The following is a 20427-nucleotide window of genomic DNA, read 5'->3' as shown; positions in this document are numbered from 1 at the left end:
ACCAAATGACCGAAAATTTTTAAAATCGGACAATAATCACGCCCACATCCCATATAACGGTAATTTAGAGAAACACAAAATCTTCGATAAATCTGTAAATATTAAAGCTAATTTATTCAAAATTGATGCTTGCAACAATTCTTTACCAAGAAATACGTTTATGATAAAATTTTGGAAAATGGGCGTGGCACCGCCCACTTATGATCACATATATGTATCTCGGTAACCGTTCTACCAATTTGTACCAAACTCGGAAATCGGACTAAAATTAGGGCCAATTTTCATACAACGGTAAATTTCAGAAATGCTTGAAACTTCAATATTTCGCATTTAAGGACACTAATTTACTCAAAACTGATACACCCCGGCTTACCATGTTGCGGTAGCTTTCGGAAAGGTGAAAAACACATATTTAATATTTGCGCCGGGTATTTAATGTTCGGCTCCGCCCGAACTTAGACTTTCTTACTCGTTTTGTTAAATATTGTACCTTGCATTTTAAAAAACCTAAAAAACATAATAAAACATTTTTATTAATACAGTATATTCTGTTTAGCTCCATTTACTTCCACTGCAAATGGTTTGGTGCACTTAAGCGAAATGTTTAGCAAAACGGAAACCAAAAACTGTGATTTGTTTTGTTTTAGATTTTAAAACTTGTTTCAATACTGTTTTTCATGAAAGCTTTTTAAATATTTAATACGAATAAGGCCTCTTTAACACTAGCAGCTACAGGGGCATTATCATATCCGGCCCTATTCCGATTATTGAAATGACACTCGTTCGTCGAAATTTGAGAATTTCATTGACGTTATGAGGCAACCAAAGACATAACCTACTACAAATTTTTATTCCTATTATCCCTTCAATATGACGAAGTATTGAAAACGTGTTAAAATCTGTCGTTAATGTTTTTATTTACGACATAATTCAACGAACGACTGTCGATGGGAACGACTTAGGACAACCAGAATAGGGGTGATTCTTTTGGGTCTTCATCGCCTCTACTGATTTCAGATTAGGGTAATGGCACAGGTTCGCAAAAGGAGTGATATGTTGTAAGCAAAATAAAGTTTGAAAACATTTTAGTGGTGGTAAGAGAAGTATTTTTCGTAAATCGAATAAAACTTACTCAAAAACAGGACTGTTAAACGGAAAGGGGTTGCAACGCGGAAATGCAGGTAAAAGTTCAAATTTCGTACAAAATCCATTTCATGAAGCAGTATTTTGGCAAAATTTTACGCGTAAGCGGAAAATGCACCTAAGAGAATAGGTAGCTAAACGGAATATACTGTAATTTGTTTTTCTATTGTTATTAAAGAAATCTGTTCAATATATCCATTTATTACAGTTGACGTTTAGATATTTTGAAATAATCTCTCATGTCTTGCTATAAAGTGCCAATACAAATTTACACCAATTTGTCCCATTAAGGGCCGTTTTCTCATCCAACCTTTAGTTTACCGGCCACTTTATCGTCTCGATATACGAGTTTTCGTTTTCTCATCAGCGCATTAATTTCTCGAATCGATAAACTGTTGCTCACCCGATGCAACCTTTAAAATTTGTACCCAACTTTAAATTTTGGTTTGGTTTTGGTTCATGAATCAGATATATTAGATATTTCAACCAAGGTTTTGGTTTTTGCTAACAGTTGCTCTTGCTCTATATTTGCTTATGTTGCATTGCCAACCTTTGAAATTTTTTGACGAATGTAGTGAAGTTTCACTCTCGGAAATGTAGTGAAGTTTCACTCTACGGAATAACAAATTTATTTTTACAGGTAAGATAAGACAACGAAAACACTTTAAAGTGAGGAACAATTTATCTGCCCTGTTAGTAAAGGCAACTTTACTGCTTACATTAGAAAACGGCCCTAAGAGCCGTTTTCTCATCTAACCTTTAATTTACCGGCCACTTTATCGTCTCGATATACGAGCTTTCGTTTTCATCGTTCATCAGCGCATTAATTTCTCGAATCGATAAACTGTGGCTCACCCGATGCAACCTTTAAAATTTGCACCCAACTTTAAATTTTGTTTTGGTTTTGGTTCATGAGTCAGAAATATTAGATATTTCAACCAAGGTTTTGGTTATTGCTAACAGTTGCTCTTGCTCTATATTTGCTTATGTTGCATTGCCAACCTTTGCAATTTTATGACGAATGTAGTGAGGTTTCACTCTCGGAAATGTAGTGAAGTTTCACTATACGGAATAACAAATTTAGTTTAATCGGCAAGGTAAGAAAACGAAAACACTTTAAATTGAGGAACAATTTATCTGCCCTGTTAGTAAAGGCAACTTTACTGCTTACATTAGAAAACGGTCCTAAATATTAAATATCTTCGAAACCGTATATTTTTGAAGAAAATGTATTATAATTGAGTTTAAAGTCAACAAAATTACCTTACATAAGATCTGCTTCAGTTGAAATCTGGAAGGTATTAAATAGCAAAAAAACTAATTTAAAGTGAATAATTCAGTCGAAACTTTTTTAGAACCTTCTTTTACTTCTATTTAAATAAAATATTTTCAAATATTATTAGAATTAACTTCCACGCCAAAATACCCGTACTTTAGAGATGGCACCCGCCATTAATACTTGGACATCCCTTTCGCCGATCGATTCAGCCTGTTTTCGCCACATTCTGCAGAACTGCGTTATTCTTGAAGCCGTGCATTTGTTTTTTTTTCTAATTTTGATTTCATATGGGCCAATAACGTTCGATCGTTTGCAGCTCTGGGCAATTCGGAGGATTGACCTGTTTTATTACAATGTTGATTCCATTTTGTGTATAAAACTCTTGCGCTTTTTTGCACAATGCTGCAATTTTTCTTGATATTTGAAAATACATTTTGAACCGTCGACCTTCCAACTTTCAGCAATTTTTCTAACCGATATTGGGAGATGTGTGGATTTTGCATGAATTCGCCCAAAATCAATTTTCTTTGCTGAAGTTCTCTGCTCTCCACATCACTTATTTTTAAAGTTACGCATATGAAAATTAACTGTAATAAAAAACAACGATAGCAAAACCAGCACACTAAATAAACGGCTGATCGAGTAGTCCAGACATGGGCACTATTTTGCCCGCGCAGTAGTGAAGGTGCGAGCAAGGGCTAGAAAAAGGGAAAAACAGTTTAAGGGAGGAAGGGCATGAAAAGTTGCGAAAAAACTATTTATATCTCCGCCGACATCATGTTCATCGCAGTACGGCTGCGGCAATACTGACTTTGTGCACCAAACAAAGAGCGTAAATTTTCCTCATATACACAATAAGCCATCGTTCGGACTTGGCTCCGATAGGAGTAGATTTGTTCCGCTTGGTCGAAATAATTTGAAACCTAGTCCTCTACTTCGCTCAACTGTAAATCTGCTCCGTTTTGTTGCATCAACAAATTTACTCTTCAAATAGAAAGGCGGTGGGGCTTTTAATAGCAAATTAAAAGTTATATTTTACCTTTTTATCGACACGACTGTTACATTGGTGAGCTACAGCACCTTTGCAAATACACTTGAATTCGTGAATAGGCCCTCACAATCACCCGATTTGAACCCGATCGAAAAAGATTGTTCTGTCTAAAGTTCTGTAATTGCGTCGTTGCCCACCGATGTAACAATTGTCCCGGTAAAGCAAGAATGAAATAACTTTTTATAAATTTTAACCAAGGCATTTTAACTTTAATGATAATTGCTCGCTGGGTTATAGGCGCCTTTACACGGGTCGATTTTCTAGTAGATTTTTGTCGTTCAACCAATTTCGACCCGTGTAAATGACATCTCAACCGTAAAATGTAAATGCTTTGGCAAGTCGATTTTCCAGTCTACACTGAGAAAAAAAACGAGTTGTAAGAATAAAAAAAAAATTTATTTGATTACCGTTTAAAAATGTTCGTTTTTAAATCAAGTGAAAATTCTTAACAAAATGGATTTTTTCATTATACATACACTACGTATAATGGAAATATTCAAATCAAATACGTCCGTATTGAAATGAAGCATTTTCACTGCACGGATTCTTTTTCATATGTAATTAAGAAAGCATATGTATACAAAGCATGCAAAGCGGTGACAACACATACATACATACATATGTACATACATGGTACGACATCATGCACTAATCGTGCGCTGTGTGTTGATTCAAACTCAACATTTGAAAACACATTTACATGTATGGCTGTAGCTGAGTGTGCAAAGACGCTTGGGTGGTAGCATGAAGAGCGTCCGGGTTCAATTACCATCAGACGGAACATAAAATTAAATTTTTTCTTCTTAATTTTAATTTCGTATAACGAAAAAGCTTCTGTGCACTTCGCAACGACATATTTTATAACGTACATTCTCAAATTTAAAACGAGTTGGGCTGGTGCTCTTTCATATGCGTATTTCTTTAAATTTAGCACGTTTTTTTAATTCTAAAATTTTTTTCCCTCAGTGTACAGAAATCGACCCTTGTAAAGGCAGCTTTAGCCCCTTCTTTAGTCCTAGAATACAGTGATACGAGGAGAAATGAATTGTTTTTTATAAAGATAAGAAATGCACATCTACTTCGAAAACTTGATTTTTGTTCCCATTTTTGCACTCCGAACCCAGCAAAGAGCGTTCGATGAAGGTCAGCTAGTGATCAGTATTGCCAAGTTTTTTATTTAAAAAAGCACCAAAACATTGAAAATAGTGCAATTTTCCCAAAAAAAAAAACACCAAAATTATGTTTAATGGTATTTTTGCATATAAAGCTGTATGTTGAAATATTTTAAGTAATCACGCAATGCCACTTGTAAATATTTCCAACCATGCGCAGTTAATTAATTTAATCAATTTATTTAGTAAAACGTTTTTGTTTTATTCGTAAAACAATTTGCAAAACTTTACTTGGTTTCTCCAGCGGCTTTATTTTCATGCAATTGCTTACTTTTGTACAAATGCGCACACCCAGCTAATTAGCAGAATATTCTGTGAATTCAGTGATAGAGACTGTGTGAAAATATTGCATTTGGATTACTTGGGATCATATTATCCAGAGGAAAAGCTCGACCAAACACTAACATATGTGTAAGTCAACGGATAAAGTTTTCCGTACTTTTGGAATCAATAAATGAATGAACAAAATAAATACAATGTCACCATAGAATCACGTTTTTATTGTAAAATTACCTTGAAAAGGGCGCCAAAGAACGAAACAAGCGCTAAACTAAAAAATGTTCGCGTTTTAATTCCCTAAACGCACTTAATTTATTGCGAAAGGCACAAAGTTGGCAACATGCAAGAGAGTGTGCGCCTGCTTAAAGAGCGTAAGCATAACATGTGTATGCATGCGAGAGCGTAACAAAGTGAACGCAAAATCATTCAAACGTAATTGGCACACTAAAGCTGAAATTAGTCGAGAACGCAGAACGTATACATAAACGCAGTCTGTATACGCAGAATTTTGTCGATTACTGGAGCCCTCAGTGTTGCTTACTACACTGTTGCCACTCATCAATGCATTTTCATAAACTTACCCTTTCAACTACAATTTTTCGTGCTATAATAGATTTTAGCTAAATATAAACTACTTAGTTTTTAACAAAAACCTTATTCAATAGTAAATTTCAAATATTTTAAACATATTTTGAATACGATTTATATCTTTTTTACCATCTGTATAACTGACGAAGTGGCAACCATCTAAAGAAGGAGAAATCAGCTGACACGGAAAAATCTAATTTCCGCAGATTTCTGCGCTACGGGCTACAACTACAGAAAAATTATGCGGTGTTGAGTTTTCATTTACATTGCGCTGTGGTAAAACAGATCGTGTCAGCTGACTCGGGTTTACGTACCGGTAGGTTTACGTTCTTGACTAATTTCAGCTTAACACATACTACGTTTATACGCACAGAATAATCGACTTAATTGAAAGCGCATTGACACCGTACACATTTCGCTCTGGTGTTTATACTTACGGCCAGTGTTGCCATTTTAGCCGTTTTCCGGCTAGATTTAGCCGGTTGCGATAGTAAACAGCCGGAGAAATTTCGATTTAGCCGGCAGCCGATTTGTTAGCCGTTTTGCAGAAAAAGTTAGCCGTTTTTAGCCGATTTTGCTATTTACCTTGTTTTCTTAAATTTCAAATATATATATATGTTTCCATTTTTGACTAAGCGACCCAAAATCTGTTAGAAATGGCCTTATCGCGGACAAAATTTTCATGTCGGGCAGGGTTGTATGAAATTGGGCCGATTTCGCTTATTTTTATTTTAAACGAAGAAGAGATTTTCTTCATAAAATGTTTGTTGTAAATGTCTTAATTTTAAGTGTGAAGTTTTATTCGCAAACTTCGAAAATAAAAAATTGTTTCACTGTTAAGACACTTAAGGTGCGTTTGTGTTTGGATATAGTGCCAACAAACAGAATAAATATTACATGTAGATATTGTCTTCCCAGATAGCCATATTCAATTCTGCCTAAATTACAAAACATTATTTTTGCCCACTCCCAAAGGTGTATGGTTAGGGAAAAATTGATATTTTCAAGCACTATGTACTCATATGTATTTTTTAAACAAACTTTTTTGCTGAGAACTTCTTTAAATTCCAAAAACCGAATGCCAACTTGAATTAAAGGAACCAACACTGAAGTGAGTCAAAATGAAAATAAAAGAGCACAAATTTCTATGTAAAGCAAAACTCTCTGGGAATCCTACGAGACATCTGCTGGTCATATGACCGGCCATCCAAATGGGAGGTCTGCAGTCTTTTGGCATCATATTTTACATCAGAATTGAGGGGATTTCTGAAAAATCTGACCAGTTCTTTTGTGTAACTGTGATTTTGCATCCCTTGTCAACATATGGCCTCGGTTGATGTTAACTTTAGGTCGTTGTTTTACTGCCTTAAAATTGAAAGGAAATTTTTACAGCGTTTTTTATGTGTGTTGGTTTCTATTTGAGTGTATTGAGAATCGGTCAGTCTGAAAAGGCCTTGTAGGGAAGACAATAGGTTTGTTCGTCGAAAATCCAGCTAGAATTATCACTCAAAATATCAGATAGTAAGATAGTAAGAATGCTCCCAAATTCTCTCTTATGTAGAGAAACTTGCAATTTTCTGTACGAACGCAAATTTGAAAGTTTTTCTGCCAGCTAGTGTCCACGGTTGCATTTCAAACAAAAGAAATTTGTATAGAATTTTTAAAATTCTTTCAGAGGGGCAAAAAAAAGGGTCTACGGGTATATATCTTGTCAGTCCGACTTTCTTCAACATACGTTTCAATTTCTTTGTCGGTCGGACTGTGGTTGAGATTGCATTCCGATTAAGAATACAGTTTTTTTTCCCCGAGTACCTTTCAAATTAATGGAATTAACTAAATTAATTAAGTAAACAAGTATTAACGTACATTTTTCATTTTAAAATCGCTCCAGTGCTTACGACTTTATATCGGCATCAAAGTAACCATCTTCAAAAGCAAACAAAATTAGCAGTTTTCATTTGACATTTTATAAGTTAACATAATGGAAAGTGATAAAAATCTAGTTTTATTCGGCATTATAAAATCGTGGCAAAGAAAAAGAACGATTATTATTAATCAGCTTTTAAATACTGATGCGATTATTTGGAATTTGAGCGGAACAGCTGATCTCCAATTCGCTTTGACTGAGAGCGGTGTTTATACACTCTTTCTAACTGTCTGGGGAAATAAACTACCGATTTGAATTGGAGTGTGAGCCAAAACACTTCGCTCTTTCAAAGCGAATTGAAATTCAGTTTATACATATGTTTTGAATCGCGGCGAAATGAATTAAAGCGACTTATGCATGCGTATAAACGTAGTAACAATCACACTTTCAGCTCGCGTTTACTTGGGGTCAGTGTTGCCATTTTAGTCCTTTTCGGCTAGATTTAGCCGGTTGCGATAGCAAACAGCCGGAGAAATTTCGATTTAGCCGGCAGCCGATTTGTTAGCCGTTTTGCAGAAAAAAATTAGCCGTTTTTAGCCGAATTTGCTATTTGTCTTGTTTTATTAAATTTCAAATATGTATATATGTTTCCATTTCCAGGCAGGGTTGTATGAAATTGGGCCGATTTCGCTTATTTTTATTTTAAACGAAGAAGGGATTTTCTTCATAAAATGTTAGTTATAAACGTCTTAATTTTAAGTGTGAAGTTGTATTCGCAAAGAAATAAATAAGAAAGAAAATAAGAAATTGTTTCACTGTTAAGAGGCTTAAGATTCGTTTGTGTTTGGATATAGTGCCAACAAACAGAATATATATTACATGTAGATATTGTCTTCCCAGATAGCGCGTATTCAATTCTTCCTAAATTACAAAACATCATTTTTGCCCACTCCCAAAGGTTTAAGGTAAGGGAAAAATTGATATTTTCAAGAACTATGTACACATATGTATTTTTTTAAACAAACTTTTTTGTTGAGAACTTATTTAAATTCCAAAAACCGAATGCCAACTTGAATTAAAGGAACCAACACTGAAGTGAGTCAAAATGAAAATAAAAGAGCACAAATTTCTATGTAAAGCAAAACTCTCTGGGAATCCTACGAGACATCTGCCGGTCATCTAAATGGGAGATCTGCAGCCTTTTGGCATCATATTTTACATCAGAATTGAAGGGATTTCTGAAAAATCTGACCAGTTCTTTTGTGTAACTGTGATTTTGCATCCCTTGTCAACATATGGCCTCGGTTGATGTTAACTTAAGGTCGTTGTTTTACTGCCTTAAAATTGAAAGGAAATTTTTACAGCGTTTTTTATGTGTACTGGTTTCTATCTGAGTGTATTGAGAATCGGTCAGTCTGAAAAGGCCTTGTAGGGAAGACAATTATCACTCAAAATATCAGATAGTAATAGTAATAGATAGTTTTTTTTTGCCGAGTACCTTTCAAATCATTGGAATTAACTAAATTAATTAAGTAAACAAGTATTAACTTACATTTTTCATTTTAAAACGCTCCAGTTTGTAGATTTTTAAATTTAACGAACTGGTTTATTCAAATTATCGTCGACAAAAAATCCAACCATGTGCCACAATCATATGTTTTTCCTAATTGCAAATTCTTGCTGGCAAAATTTTTTCCGGCTCGAATTTGTAACTACTCTCCAAGAAATAGTCTTTTTACTCGTGATTTATTTAAATAAAACATGTGAAATTTAGTTGAAACATTTTAGCCGGTTTTATTTGCCAATTTAGCCGGTTCGTCCAAAAAGTTATGGCAACACTGCTTGGGGTAGTGATCACATCTGCTCATATACACTCCTCGTCATTTGAATTGCACACCCTTTCAATCCTTAGTATTTACAGTTTTCCTTTTGTTTATTTAATATATTTTTGTAAATTTTCTTTTCCATTTCCTGGGCAGCATTTTGTATGATTTTTCGTTTTCTTGAGAGCTGGAAACACTTCTTAAAAAAGGTCAACATAGGAGTGTGTCATCCTAATGACCTGCAGTGAATAAGTTACTAATATTTTTAGAAAAATGTCGGATATGCAGTTTTGCAGCCCATTCAATTATAGTGCAATAAAGTGCAAGTTTCAAGTGACTCTAAAATAGCCCTGATTTTTGAAATTTTTTTAAATTTTTTATTGACGGTGCTGCGCATTTTATTTCATATAAAAATTTTGTCGAGCATACTTTGCATGAGAGAAAATGCGCAGCACCATCACCAAAAAAAGTTTCAAAAATCACCGCTATTTTACAGACACTTGAAACTTGCACTTTATTGTACCACTTTGTTGACATTTTTTTAACTTTGTATAAAGTTTTAAAATCGGATGTAATGAATATTAAATAACAAAATTAAAAACGAAAATACTAAGGATTAAAAGGTTGAGCTATTCAAATGACGAAGAGGTATGTGGCGTACGTTTGGGAGAGTGGTACGTTTGGGAGAGTGGGCCGTTTTACTTCAGAATGCGTATGCAGTGGCTCTCATTGGTATATGTGTATTAGTAAGATTCGTTGTCCCCTTCATGTTTGCCCTTGATTTTCCCTTGATCTAGCCCGCGGAATGGGCTCGCTTGCCCGTACGGGTAAATATGCCCATGCCTGGAGTAGTCGATAACAAAGTTGTGCTATGTAGAGTGCTGCCAGATTTCAAATGAAGCAGATCTTATGATGGTAAACTTGTAGGTTTAGATAGAATCGGTCGCAAGCTAAAGCAGAAAAATATAACAATTGTATTTTTACACTAAATGACACATTTCTAGAGGTAAGCTCTTACAAATTTCAGGAAAAAAATCCGCCCATATACAATAAAACCATTCTAATGTACATACATATGTATAAAGATACATCTTCAAACGCCTTGTCTTAATTTATTGCACTTACAGTACTTACAGTAGTTTCCCAAATGATTGAAACATCGTGTAACCTTAACGTATCGTTGAAGGTCGCGGACGTCAACAGAGTCGAGATCGGCTAAACAGCGAAAAGCATGTTCGTTGAAAATAGCAAGTCTTGACCTTGCCAGGGCGGGGCAATGGCAGAGATAGTGTTCTACGCTCTCCACCTCCTCCTCGTCCCTGCAGGCACGACAGTGTGTAATTATACCGACCACTGTGCTAATAATAGGGCGGTCGGTTGCTTGGTTCTTTCGCCCAACGTTCGTTGGCCAATTTAATGAAGATAGATTTCAATCGGTGCTTACTCGAAGACAGGGGAACGCCTGCATCGAGCGCAGAGTTTGATGAACGTAGTTCAGTTGTCGAGCTTGGACCCGTCCGTAAAGATAGCGGTAGAACCTGGATCTAAGTCCGAGCGGTTTACCCAGTCGCTTCTGTCTGGAATTTTGGTAGAAAACCTATTTTCGAATGTGGACTAATGTAATCCAGCTTGTGTAGGGTTGCTGGAATGGTGCCCAGAATCTTTTTTAGTGGCCGAACCTAAGGTCTCCCCATGTATGAGCTGCATTTAGTCTAGTTACAAATAATTTGATACCTTAGGAAGAGGTGTGCTTTCAGAATAAACTAACTTTTAAATATAAAATATTCTGCGATCTTGAGCGTAATTTTTATTTCAAAAACACCTTAATTGATAAAAATTGATTAAAATACGTCGAAACGATCTAAATCTTTCTATAACTGCTAGTCCTTATAAAACTACATATACCTGTAAAATGCTTCAAAAAATGTGTCTCTAGAAGTGTGTAAAAACCCTGATTTACTGCTTTTAATGATGCTCCTTCTTTTAGTCAGAATATTTCGAGAGTGGTATCAAAGCAACTTTTTTTCGATAAATGTTCTGATAGTTTCTCGTACTTGATTGGAGTCTTCTAAATTCAATGGCGCCCTCAGTTTTACCCTATTGGCTCCACTTTTCGAGATAGCGGTACTTGAAACTTTGCTTAAACTTTAACTATTTAAAAAAAACTCCCTGAGTTTTGAAGATATTTTACTAAAATTTTGCACATATCTGTTTTTTAATATTGCCTTAACTATTCCATAAAATCATCCAAATTGGTTCACTAAAACATCTAGCTCCCATACAACTGATTGATCAGAGCCGTTGTTTTGCGTTATAACTCCTCTAATTAAACAGGTTAAAGTTTGGTATAGGTTCAATTTAATATATAGCACGCATACAATTTATTATTCAGATATGTAGTTAGAGTTAAAGCCAGCATTGCCAGGTTGACGTTTTTAACGTCATTTGGACGTTTTTTGTATCCTGTTGACGTTCGGACGTTTTTTGTGTAAAAAATTACGTTTTTTAACTTCCCAGTAATTTTTCTCTGTTACTAAATCTTGTAAGTAGAACTAATTTTGAATTATTTTCTTAACAAATCTTTACAAGCTTTTCTTCGCAGCACTTTTCTACAAAAGATATTTATTCTTTGGACAGAGATGACTTAACTATGATGCAAACCAAGCGTACGCGCATTTTTTTGGATTCTTGGACTAAGGATCCCGCGTTCAAAGGCTGGTTTTGTAAACACTTGAGGTTACGAGGCTTATTGCAATGTTTGCAATTGCACATTAAAAGCCAAATCAGGAAGAGTCGATCTATTGCAACACGCATGCTCGCAAAAGCACCAAAAAAGCTGTAGCGGCATAAAAAGTCAGAAAAAAGTAGGCGACTTTTTTAAGACTGCCGTGAAAATGTAATGAACGCAAAAACGGCTGAAATATTGCTATGTTCCTTCTTAGCAGACCGTAAAATTTTGCAGATTTTTTATAATTTTTGCACAAAGTGTGAAATGTGGATTTATATTTTGTTTGTTATATAAAAAGCTAGGGTTTTATGGAAAAATAATAAACATTAAATAAACAAAAGAAAAACAGCCACAATCAAAATGTTGATGACTAAATCAGCTGATCACAACTGTATGTATAAAATGATTTTTATATAACGATCTCAAAGCAGTTTATAATGAATTTTAAATGTGCTCTGTAGAAATGATATTTTAATATACCTTACGTAAATACTTATGTATGTACCTTTGTATACAATAAAAGTTTAATAAGAGCAATTCACTGTGCATACATTTGAAAAAGACGTTTTTGGGTAGGAAATGACGTTTTTTCAGACCAAAAGGGAGGTTTTTTCATGCCGAAGACCTGGCAACACTGGTTATAGCGCAAAAACACATATCTGAGTAATCAAATGTATTGGATCTATATGTTAAAGTGAACCCATTTCGATAATTTTAAGGAATAATTAAGGTAATATTAAAAAACTGTTATGTGCAAAATTTTAGTAAAATAACTTCAAAACTGAAGAAGTTATTTATAAAATAGTTAATATTCAATCAAATTTTCAAGTATCGTTATCTCAAAAACCGGAACCAATCTGGTAAAACGGGGCATGCCATTGAATTTAGAGCATCCGAATTAAGTGAGTTCAACTTTCAAAATCATTGCTCAAAGCTTACAACTTGAACAGCGTAATTTGAACCCAGCTTATTCTTTTGTTTTCTATTTCATGTTTATTCCTCGTTTAACTTTTGAAGCACTTGATGAAAATGAATTACACTTATATTAATCGATTTATTAAGAGATTACGAATAAAATGAGATATAAAACATAGGTGTGCTCACAAATTTCAAAATTCAAATATTTTTTTTTGAAAGTGTACCTGTTTTTTAGATTTGCCCATATACAGCGTGGCGACGAATAACTGTTACCCAGGTTTTTTTGAGAAATAAAAAGGTCCTTTATAGATTTTGCGAAAAAACAATTTTATTGTTAATTTTCCACAGATTTTACTTTAGTTGTATTAATTAGTTTTTAAATTTTAATCCCTATTTACATTTGCCAGCAGTGTAAACTTTGAAAGAAAAGTTCATTTGGCGCGCAGGTATTCGTCAATTAATTTATTCCATATCTTCTGTAACCATAGGCTAATTTTCTCCGTTTTGAGTCCCTTATACTCCCCCTTCTGTCCAGCATAAGGCTTCATACTCTAAAATCGAATAAACTCGGAACTGGTGACTAGGACGGCCATTCATTCGAACAACCCTTTACAGTTTTTATTTTTTTTTTTTGTAATTTTTTATACGATGCCTAAGAAAAAAAAAAAAACCTGAAAAAGACTTGCGTGCTAAGTGAACTTTTCTCTCAAAGTTTTACTGCTGGCAAATGGAAATAAGGATTACAATTTAAAAACTAATTAATACAACTAAAGTAAAATCTGTGGAAAATTAACAATAAAATAGTTTTTTCACAAAAGCTATAAAGGACCTTTTTATTTCTCAAAAAAGACCTGGGTAACAGTTATTCGTCGCCACGCTGTATACATATCGTCGTTTAAAGTACAAAACCGCGCATAAAGAAAATGCAAAATCTCGTTAATTTTATAGGAGAGATTAAAACTTGTTTTATTTCAAAACGGTTGTTTCTTTTATCCATAATTATACCTTCTTGTTATGACTAAGTATCGATATTTTAGTATGAATGGATCAGGGCTTTGTGGCAGGAGCTTCCTCCGGTGAGCAAATATCTTTTTTGGCACAAAAGTCAGTGACGAGGTTTTTCAGAACCACGATATGCGGTTGTGTACTTTAAACGGCGATATGTACATATATTGTATGACCGCTGTGGTGTAGTGGTTAGCAGTGAGCCTTACCATTCAGCGGGCCTTGGTTCGAGCCCAGGTTCTGACCAACATCAAAAAATAAAACATAAAAAGGTTTTTTCTAATAGCGGCCTCGGTAGGCAGTATTTCTGTCATGAAACAAAGCTTATGATAAAAATATGTTAGCTCAATAAATAGGGGTAAGCTTACAAAAATTCGCATAAAGCTGAAAAATGGCACGAGTGTTGCGAACACCATTATGAATGAAATGTCAAAGTGCCCATCGATCCCATGTCTGCAAAAATATTTATTCAAGGTCAAAGGTCACATAAATTTCTTTTTGGCATTTTTCAGCCAAATGGTGCGGTTTATCATAAAAATAGGCGAGACTAAAGTGTAGATCATACAATTACCTATAAAAACTGTTGCAACGTTTTTCTTCCTAAGGATTACCATTTCTGAGACATAGTGATTCAAAATTGTTGTAAAAGGTGTGTTCTCCATAGTATGCAAAACATAAGTTTGTGTAGACATTTTTGTATGTATCTCTACTTAGGTACTCATAACTTCTACATTTAATATTCAATTTATATGGGCAGGGCTTTATTGTATTTATGAAAGATCATGCTTTGACGTGCAAGAATCCAAAAGTTGACAGGTTCTTCATATTAATATTTTTTACCGAAAGTATTTTTTTATTTATTTTTTTTAATTATGCAAAATTGTCGATGAATCAATGATTAGCTCCTAAACTACTAATCCGGTTGCAAAATATCGTTTACGTAGAAGATAGTAAATTTAATAAGTTTCACTACTGTGGAAAAAAATTTAAGATTCACCAGCTATACGGTCCAAAATTTGGGTTTAATTTTTAAACCGCGTTGGGACTACTGCCCTTTTAATCTTTTATAGTCAATAGTTTTAAGCAATTTTTAATATCCCTGCAGGGAAAGCTACTAGTTATGAACTAGAATTCTACCGGTTTGCGTTTCAGCCGAACTAGTTCACGTTTTATCCTTTTTCAATGTTAGCGACTGGTATTTTTAACATTGCGATGTCCTACGAGATGTCAATTGTGAGGCTATGCATCAGCAACTACTAGTATAAATACTAGTAGTATCATATCAGTTGATGAGATAGTCTGCCAATTCATGCCCCGTGAAAAGCATAAGTGTGCCTTTTTGCTCGCGACGCTCCAACAGTCACAATGGGCGACAGAGCAGAGCACTCGCATGGTTAGCCTGAGGTCCCAGGTTCAAATCCTGGCACAGGGAAAATTTTTTTTATTTTCAATTTTTATTTTATTTTTATTTTTAATAAATTTATTTTTTTGTTTATGCTGTTTATTGTAATTTTTAAATTTAATAAAAAAATATTTTTGTTTAATTTCTTTGTTTTTATATTTCTTTCTAAATGTTTTTTTTGCAATGCAATTCGATTTTCAAATTTGTTATTTATTTATAAATTGAATAAATTATTTTTACTTACATTTATTTAACTTTAAAAATCTTAACCACCTCCAAGCGGCCTCGAACCTGCGATTTCAGAACCAGAACCAGCAGTCTTCACGTGACGCCACAGCCGACATTGGTGAGAAAAGCAATTAATTGCGTTTTATTTTTGGCTTTGGCACTTCAAAGGCAGATGTCGCTGATCGCCTAAGTTCTTTGAGATTGTCGAACTGGTAGGCACATACACTGGTTTGGCTTTTCACTGCAGGGATATTCTGGTTTAAATTTTAGTCCAAAAAGTTCGTGGTATAAAAATCAAACCAAAATGTTTTAATTATAATTTCATATATAGAAAATTTGGTTTGGTTATTGATTCAAACTGAACATACTCGTATGAAAGCACATTTACATGCGTGGCTGTAGCTGAGTGTGCAAAGATGATTGATACAATTGGTTGCTACCAAGTTTACCGGGTTCAATCCCCATCGGACGGAGCATGAAATTTAAGATTTTTTATTCTTTATTATGAAAATGTTTGGGTTTAAAATTTAAACCGAACTGCTTAAATTCTAAACCCAAGATATGTTCTCTCTTTTTTTATACCCGAGCGCACTTGTGCACAAGGGTATTATAACTTTGTTCACATAACGGTTGTTTGTAACAGGCAAAACGAATCGAGATAGATATAGACAAATGTATACATAAATGATCAGGATGAAAAGAGAAATCGATTAAGCGGTGACTGTCTGTCCGTCCGTCCGTCCGTCCGTCTGTCCGTCTGTGCACACGATAACTCGAGTAAATATTAAGATATCTTAACGAAACTTGGTACGTGTACTTCTTTCGGGCGTAGGACGGATGGTATTGAAAATAGGCAAAATCGGACAATAGCCACGCCTGCCTCCCATATAACGGTAATTTTCAGAAATACGAAAACTGCGATATTTTAGTAACTACTGAAGATTATTCACTCAAAATTGATATTTGCAATAACTTTTAGACGAAAAATAAGAATATTATAAATTTTTGAAAAATGGGCGTAGCCACGCCCACTTATGGTTACATGTGTATATCTTGGCAACCGCTGCACCGATTTCTTCCAGACTTGGCACAGTTATTGGCCTTGGTACCAGGATAACATTTTGGAAAATGGGCGTGGCACCGCCCACTTATGATCACATATATGTATCTCGGTAACCGTTCCACCAATTTGTACCAAACTCGGTATGGTTATTGTGCTTGCCACATAAAAGCAAAACGTTCAAAATTACTGAAATCGGACTAAAATTACGGCTTTTCATATAACGGTAAATTTTAGAAATGCTTGAAACGTCAATATTTCGAAATTTAAGGACGCTTATTTATTCAAAATTGATACACCCCGGCTTACCATGTAGCGGTAGCTTTCGGAAAGGTGAAAAGCCATATATGTAATACTTGCGCCGGGTATTTAATGTTCGGCCCCGCCCGAACTTAGACTTTCTTACTTGTTAAACTTGGAAGGTTTGTATTTGAAACTGAATTTAGTTTGGTCATATATGTAGTACAAAGAGTTTAAAATTAAAACCTAAATTTTGAACAGTATATGTACATATATAAAAAAAAATGCACCGCGGCGATCACTTCCAATGGTATTATTTTTTTTCTGCAATATTATTTAGTTAAATAGGACTACAATAAGTCGTGCAGTAGGCCTACCCGGGAAGACAGGTTAAAAAACGTAACAAAAACATTACCCCACAAGTACAGTGTAAATAAAATTGTGCATATTTTCGAGAACACAATTTTTTGAATCGCTATATCTCAGATATGGTAATCCTTAGGCAGAAAAATGTTATGACCGTTTTTATAGATAATTGCATAATCTACACTTTTGTATCACCTATTTTTGTGATAAACGTTACCATTTTGCCGAAAAATGCAAAGATTAAATTTATGTGACCTTGAATATATTTGTTTGAAGACGTGAGATTGATGGGGACTTTTGACATTTCATTTATAATGGTATTTGCAACAGTCGTATCAGCCTTATGCGAATTATTGTAACCTTGAATGTCTAACTTGACCGGGCTATATGTACATATGTACGTACCCCTATGAACCGAGTGTAGTAGAGATCAATAAACGATTACTGAGTGTATAGTAGTTTAGCCGATTGTGACTATTTTAAATATTAGCCTACCTCGGAACTGGGGCAATATACTTGCCAAGTTTCAGTAAAATACATACCATAATAGATTGGCGCTTATACATGAGTTAGTGTTTGGCCGAGTTTCTTTTCCGATTTGGGGCGAGCGCCTTGATGTTGCCACACAAACGGCGACATACATATAACTTTTAATTAGATTTGTAATGGGCAGCGGGTTGATTTTTCTCTTTATTCGGAACATTTGCATGCACATTTGTCTATACATATTTATTAAATATGTTCAAATCCTTTCTGTTTGCGTATGAATTGTACTATCACTTTTAAATCACCAACTTTTTCGCATAATAATATTGCACATTTTTATCAAATATGTACTTGCGCATAATTTATTATTTTTCCATTACCTCTGTAAGTATTCACCATCGCGAATACAAATGGGAATTATGTATAAAAAATAAGGAATGCATACGCTTAGGCTATTCACTCTTTGAATAAGCGTATTTCTTTTAGTTAGCTTCTATCGTTCACTTCATTCCATTCGTTATTCTTCCGTTTCCAAAATGTGTATGGCCTTCAACTTAAGACATACGTATCTACGTACATGTAAATAAGTAGTATTTCTTTTTGACTGTGGTGCTGCAAATGGCAGTAGCCTTGGTATTGTGCTGCACTTTTATATTTATAACTGCTTATTATTATAAATCACAGGAAATCGTCATTATTAAAGCTGAAGGCGAACGGCTGGGAATGCACATTAAGGGCGGTCTTAATGGCCAACGTGGCAATCCAGTTGATCCCACCGATGAGGGCGTTTTTGTGTCAAAAATTAATTCAGTCGGTGCAGCAAGGCGTGACGGAAGGCTGAAGGTATGTATTGTGTTGTCATAAGAAATGTGGAGCAACAGTTTTCAATGAGTCAGAGAGTTTTCAAAAAGTCATTTGTTTACGAAAATAGGCGCAAAATCGAAATTATGTAATTTGAGATTCCAAAATGATTTGTGACTGCGTTTCCATTGCTAAATCTTTTTATTTACGTAGATTTGTTAATTTTCATTTGAACTAATTGTTGGTCTTTGTTACTGTGCTTGCTTTAGGTTGGCATGCGATTACTGGAAGTCAATGGGAATTCACTGTTGGGAGCCTCGCATCAGGATGCCGTGAACATTCTGCGTAATGCTGGCAACGAAATTCATATGATCGTGTGTAAAGGCTACGACAAATCCAATTTAATTCATTCCATTGGTGCAGCCGGGGGTATGAGCACTGGCTTCCACGCGCCAAGCAGTCGGCATGGTATGTATGCAACAAGAGGTGCTATGTTATACCAAATTAAAACGCTACTCTACTCGTACATTTCATATGAATAACGCCCGTATCTTTATTTTCGAAAAAATATATATATTAATGCGAAAATAAAGGAATTACTGGTACTATGTGTACTTGTTTTACACCCCGCTACTAAATGCCATGGTTTAACAAAAACCAGGTAAATCCAAATTTCTAACTTTGTACAAAAATTAGAAAAATTCAAAAAAGGTGCAGACCGTCCATATGCTAGTTTAAAGTATCTACAAAATGCCGTTGATTTTTGACAATTTTCTTTTTGCTGGCGGTGTCACGCACTGTTTTCCATACACAGTTACTATGATCGACAATTTTTTTTTGTATGGAAGAAAATAGATAATAACACCGCCGAAAAAAAAATTCGAAACTCAATGCGAAATCTTAGCCTCTTGAGGCACTATTACTTAAATTTAATGGGGTACAACCAGGGCTGCCAACTGTCCTTCGCTATGAGGTGCCATATTGAGGATAAAAAAGTGCCAAAATGTGCCAAATAGAAAAACTAACGGGCCAAAAAAGGTGCCATCCTTTGTAATCCCTCCCATTTAGCAATAAAATAAGAAACACATTTCTAAAACATAAGTCCAATGCCAAAATAAGATAAACCAGTTGAATAACCTTTAGAAATTAGACAATTTTAGTTGAGAAAAAGAAGTAGACACCAAGGATTTCACTTTTTAAGTCCCGAAAATCCCGGGATTATTTGCCAAGAATCCCGGGACATTCGGGATTGGTAATTTGCAATAGTGGCAATAATAGAATGCCTTATGTTGAACAGTTTTCGCTATATTTCTTTTGTTTAATATTTAATATTTTTTTTTATATGTGAGACATTCTTTTTAATATCGGACATCAAATTTGATGTCACACTTTCGATTAACTTAAAAATTTTTGTTAGGTTTGCAAATCGATAAATAAAGAAACCACAATATATAAATATGGATATCAAAATCGATAAATATCGATAACAAAATCGATAAATATTGATACCCAAATCGATAAATATCGATATCAAAATCGATAAATATCGAAAAAATCTATAAGAAAATCTACAAATATCGATAGCAATATCGATAACAAAATCGATAAATATGGATAACCAAATAGATAAATATCGATAGTTATCGATAACAAAATCGATTTTGTTATCGATATTTACCTATTTGGTTATCGATATTTATCTATTTTGTTATCGATATTGCTATCGATATTTGTAGATTTTGTTATAGATTTTTTTTTCGATATTTATCTATTTTGTTATCGATATTTATCTATTTGGATATCGATACTAATCGATATTGCTATCGATATTTGTAAATTTTGTTATAGATTTTTTTTTTGATATTTATCGATTTTATTATCGATATTTATCGATTTGGGTATCAATGTTTATCGATTTTGTTATCGATATTTATCGATTTTGTTATCGATATTTATCGATTTTGTTATCGATATTTATCGATTTTGTTATC

The 20427-nt window shown here is 34.3% G+C and overlaps 1 protein-coding gene across 1 annotated transcript in view; it reads left to right on the top strand.

The window, feature by feature from the left end:
* The window catches only part of LOC118738082, a gene marked incomplete at its 5' end in the record, with an annotated part of 312005 nt that overhangs the window by 146911 nt on the left and 144667 nt on the right, over positions 1–20427 (top strand). Inside the window, 2 exon segments of the mRNA XM_036469005.1 lie at positions 18320–18478; positions 18706–18904. Coding sequence (XP_036324898.1) covers positions 18320–18478; positions 18706–18904 — 358 coding nt within the window.

The sequence above is a fragment of the Rhagoletis pomonella genome, unplaced genomic scaffold (assembly GCF_013731165.1).
Source record: "Rhagoletis pomonella isolate Grant_MI unplaced genomic scaffold, Rhpom_1.0 Rhpom_scaffold_00004, whole genome shotgun sequence".
NCBI classification, from domain to species: domain Eukaryota; kingdom Metazoa; phylum Arthropoda; class Insecta; order Diptera; family Tephritidae; genus Rhagoletis; species Rhagoletis pomonella.
Note: the sequence above shows the minus strand (reverse complement) of the source record. Positions and strands in the feature narration are given on the sequence as shown.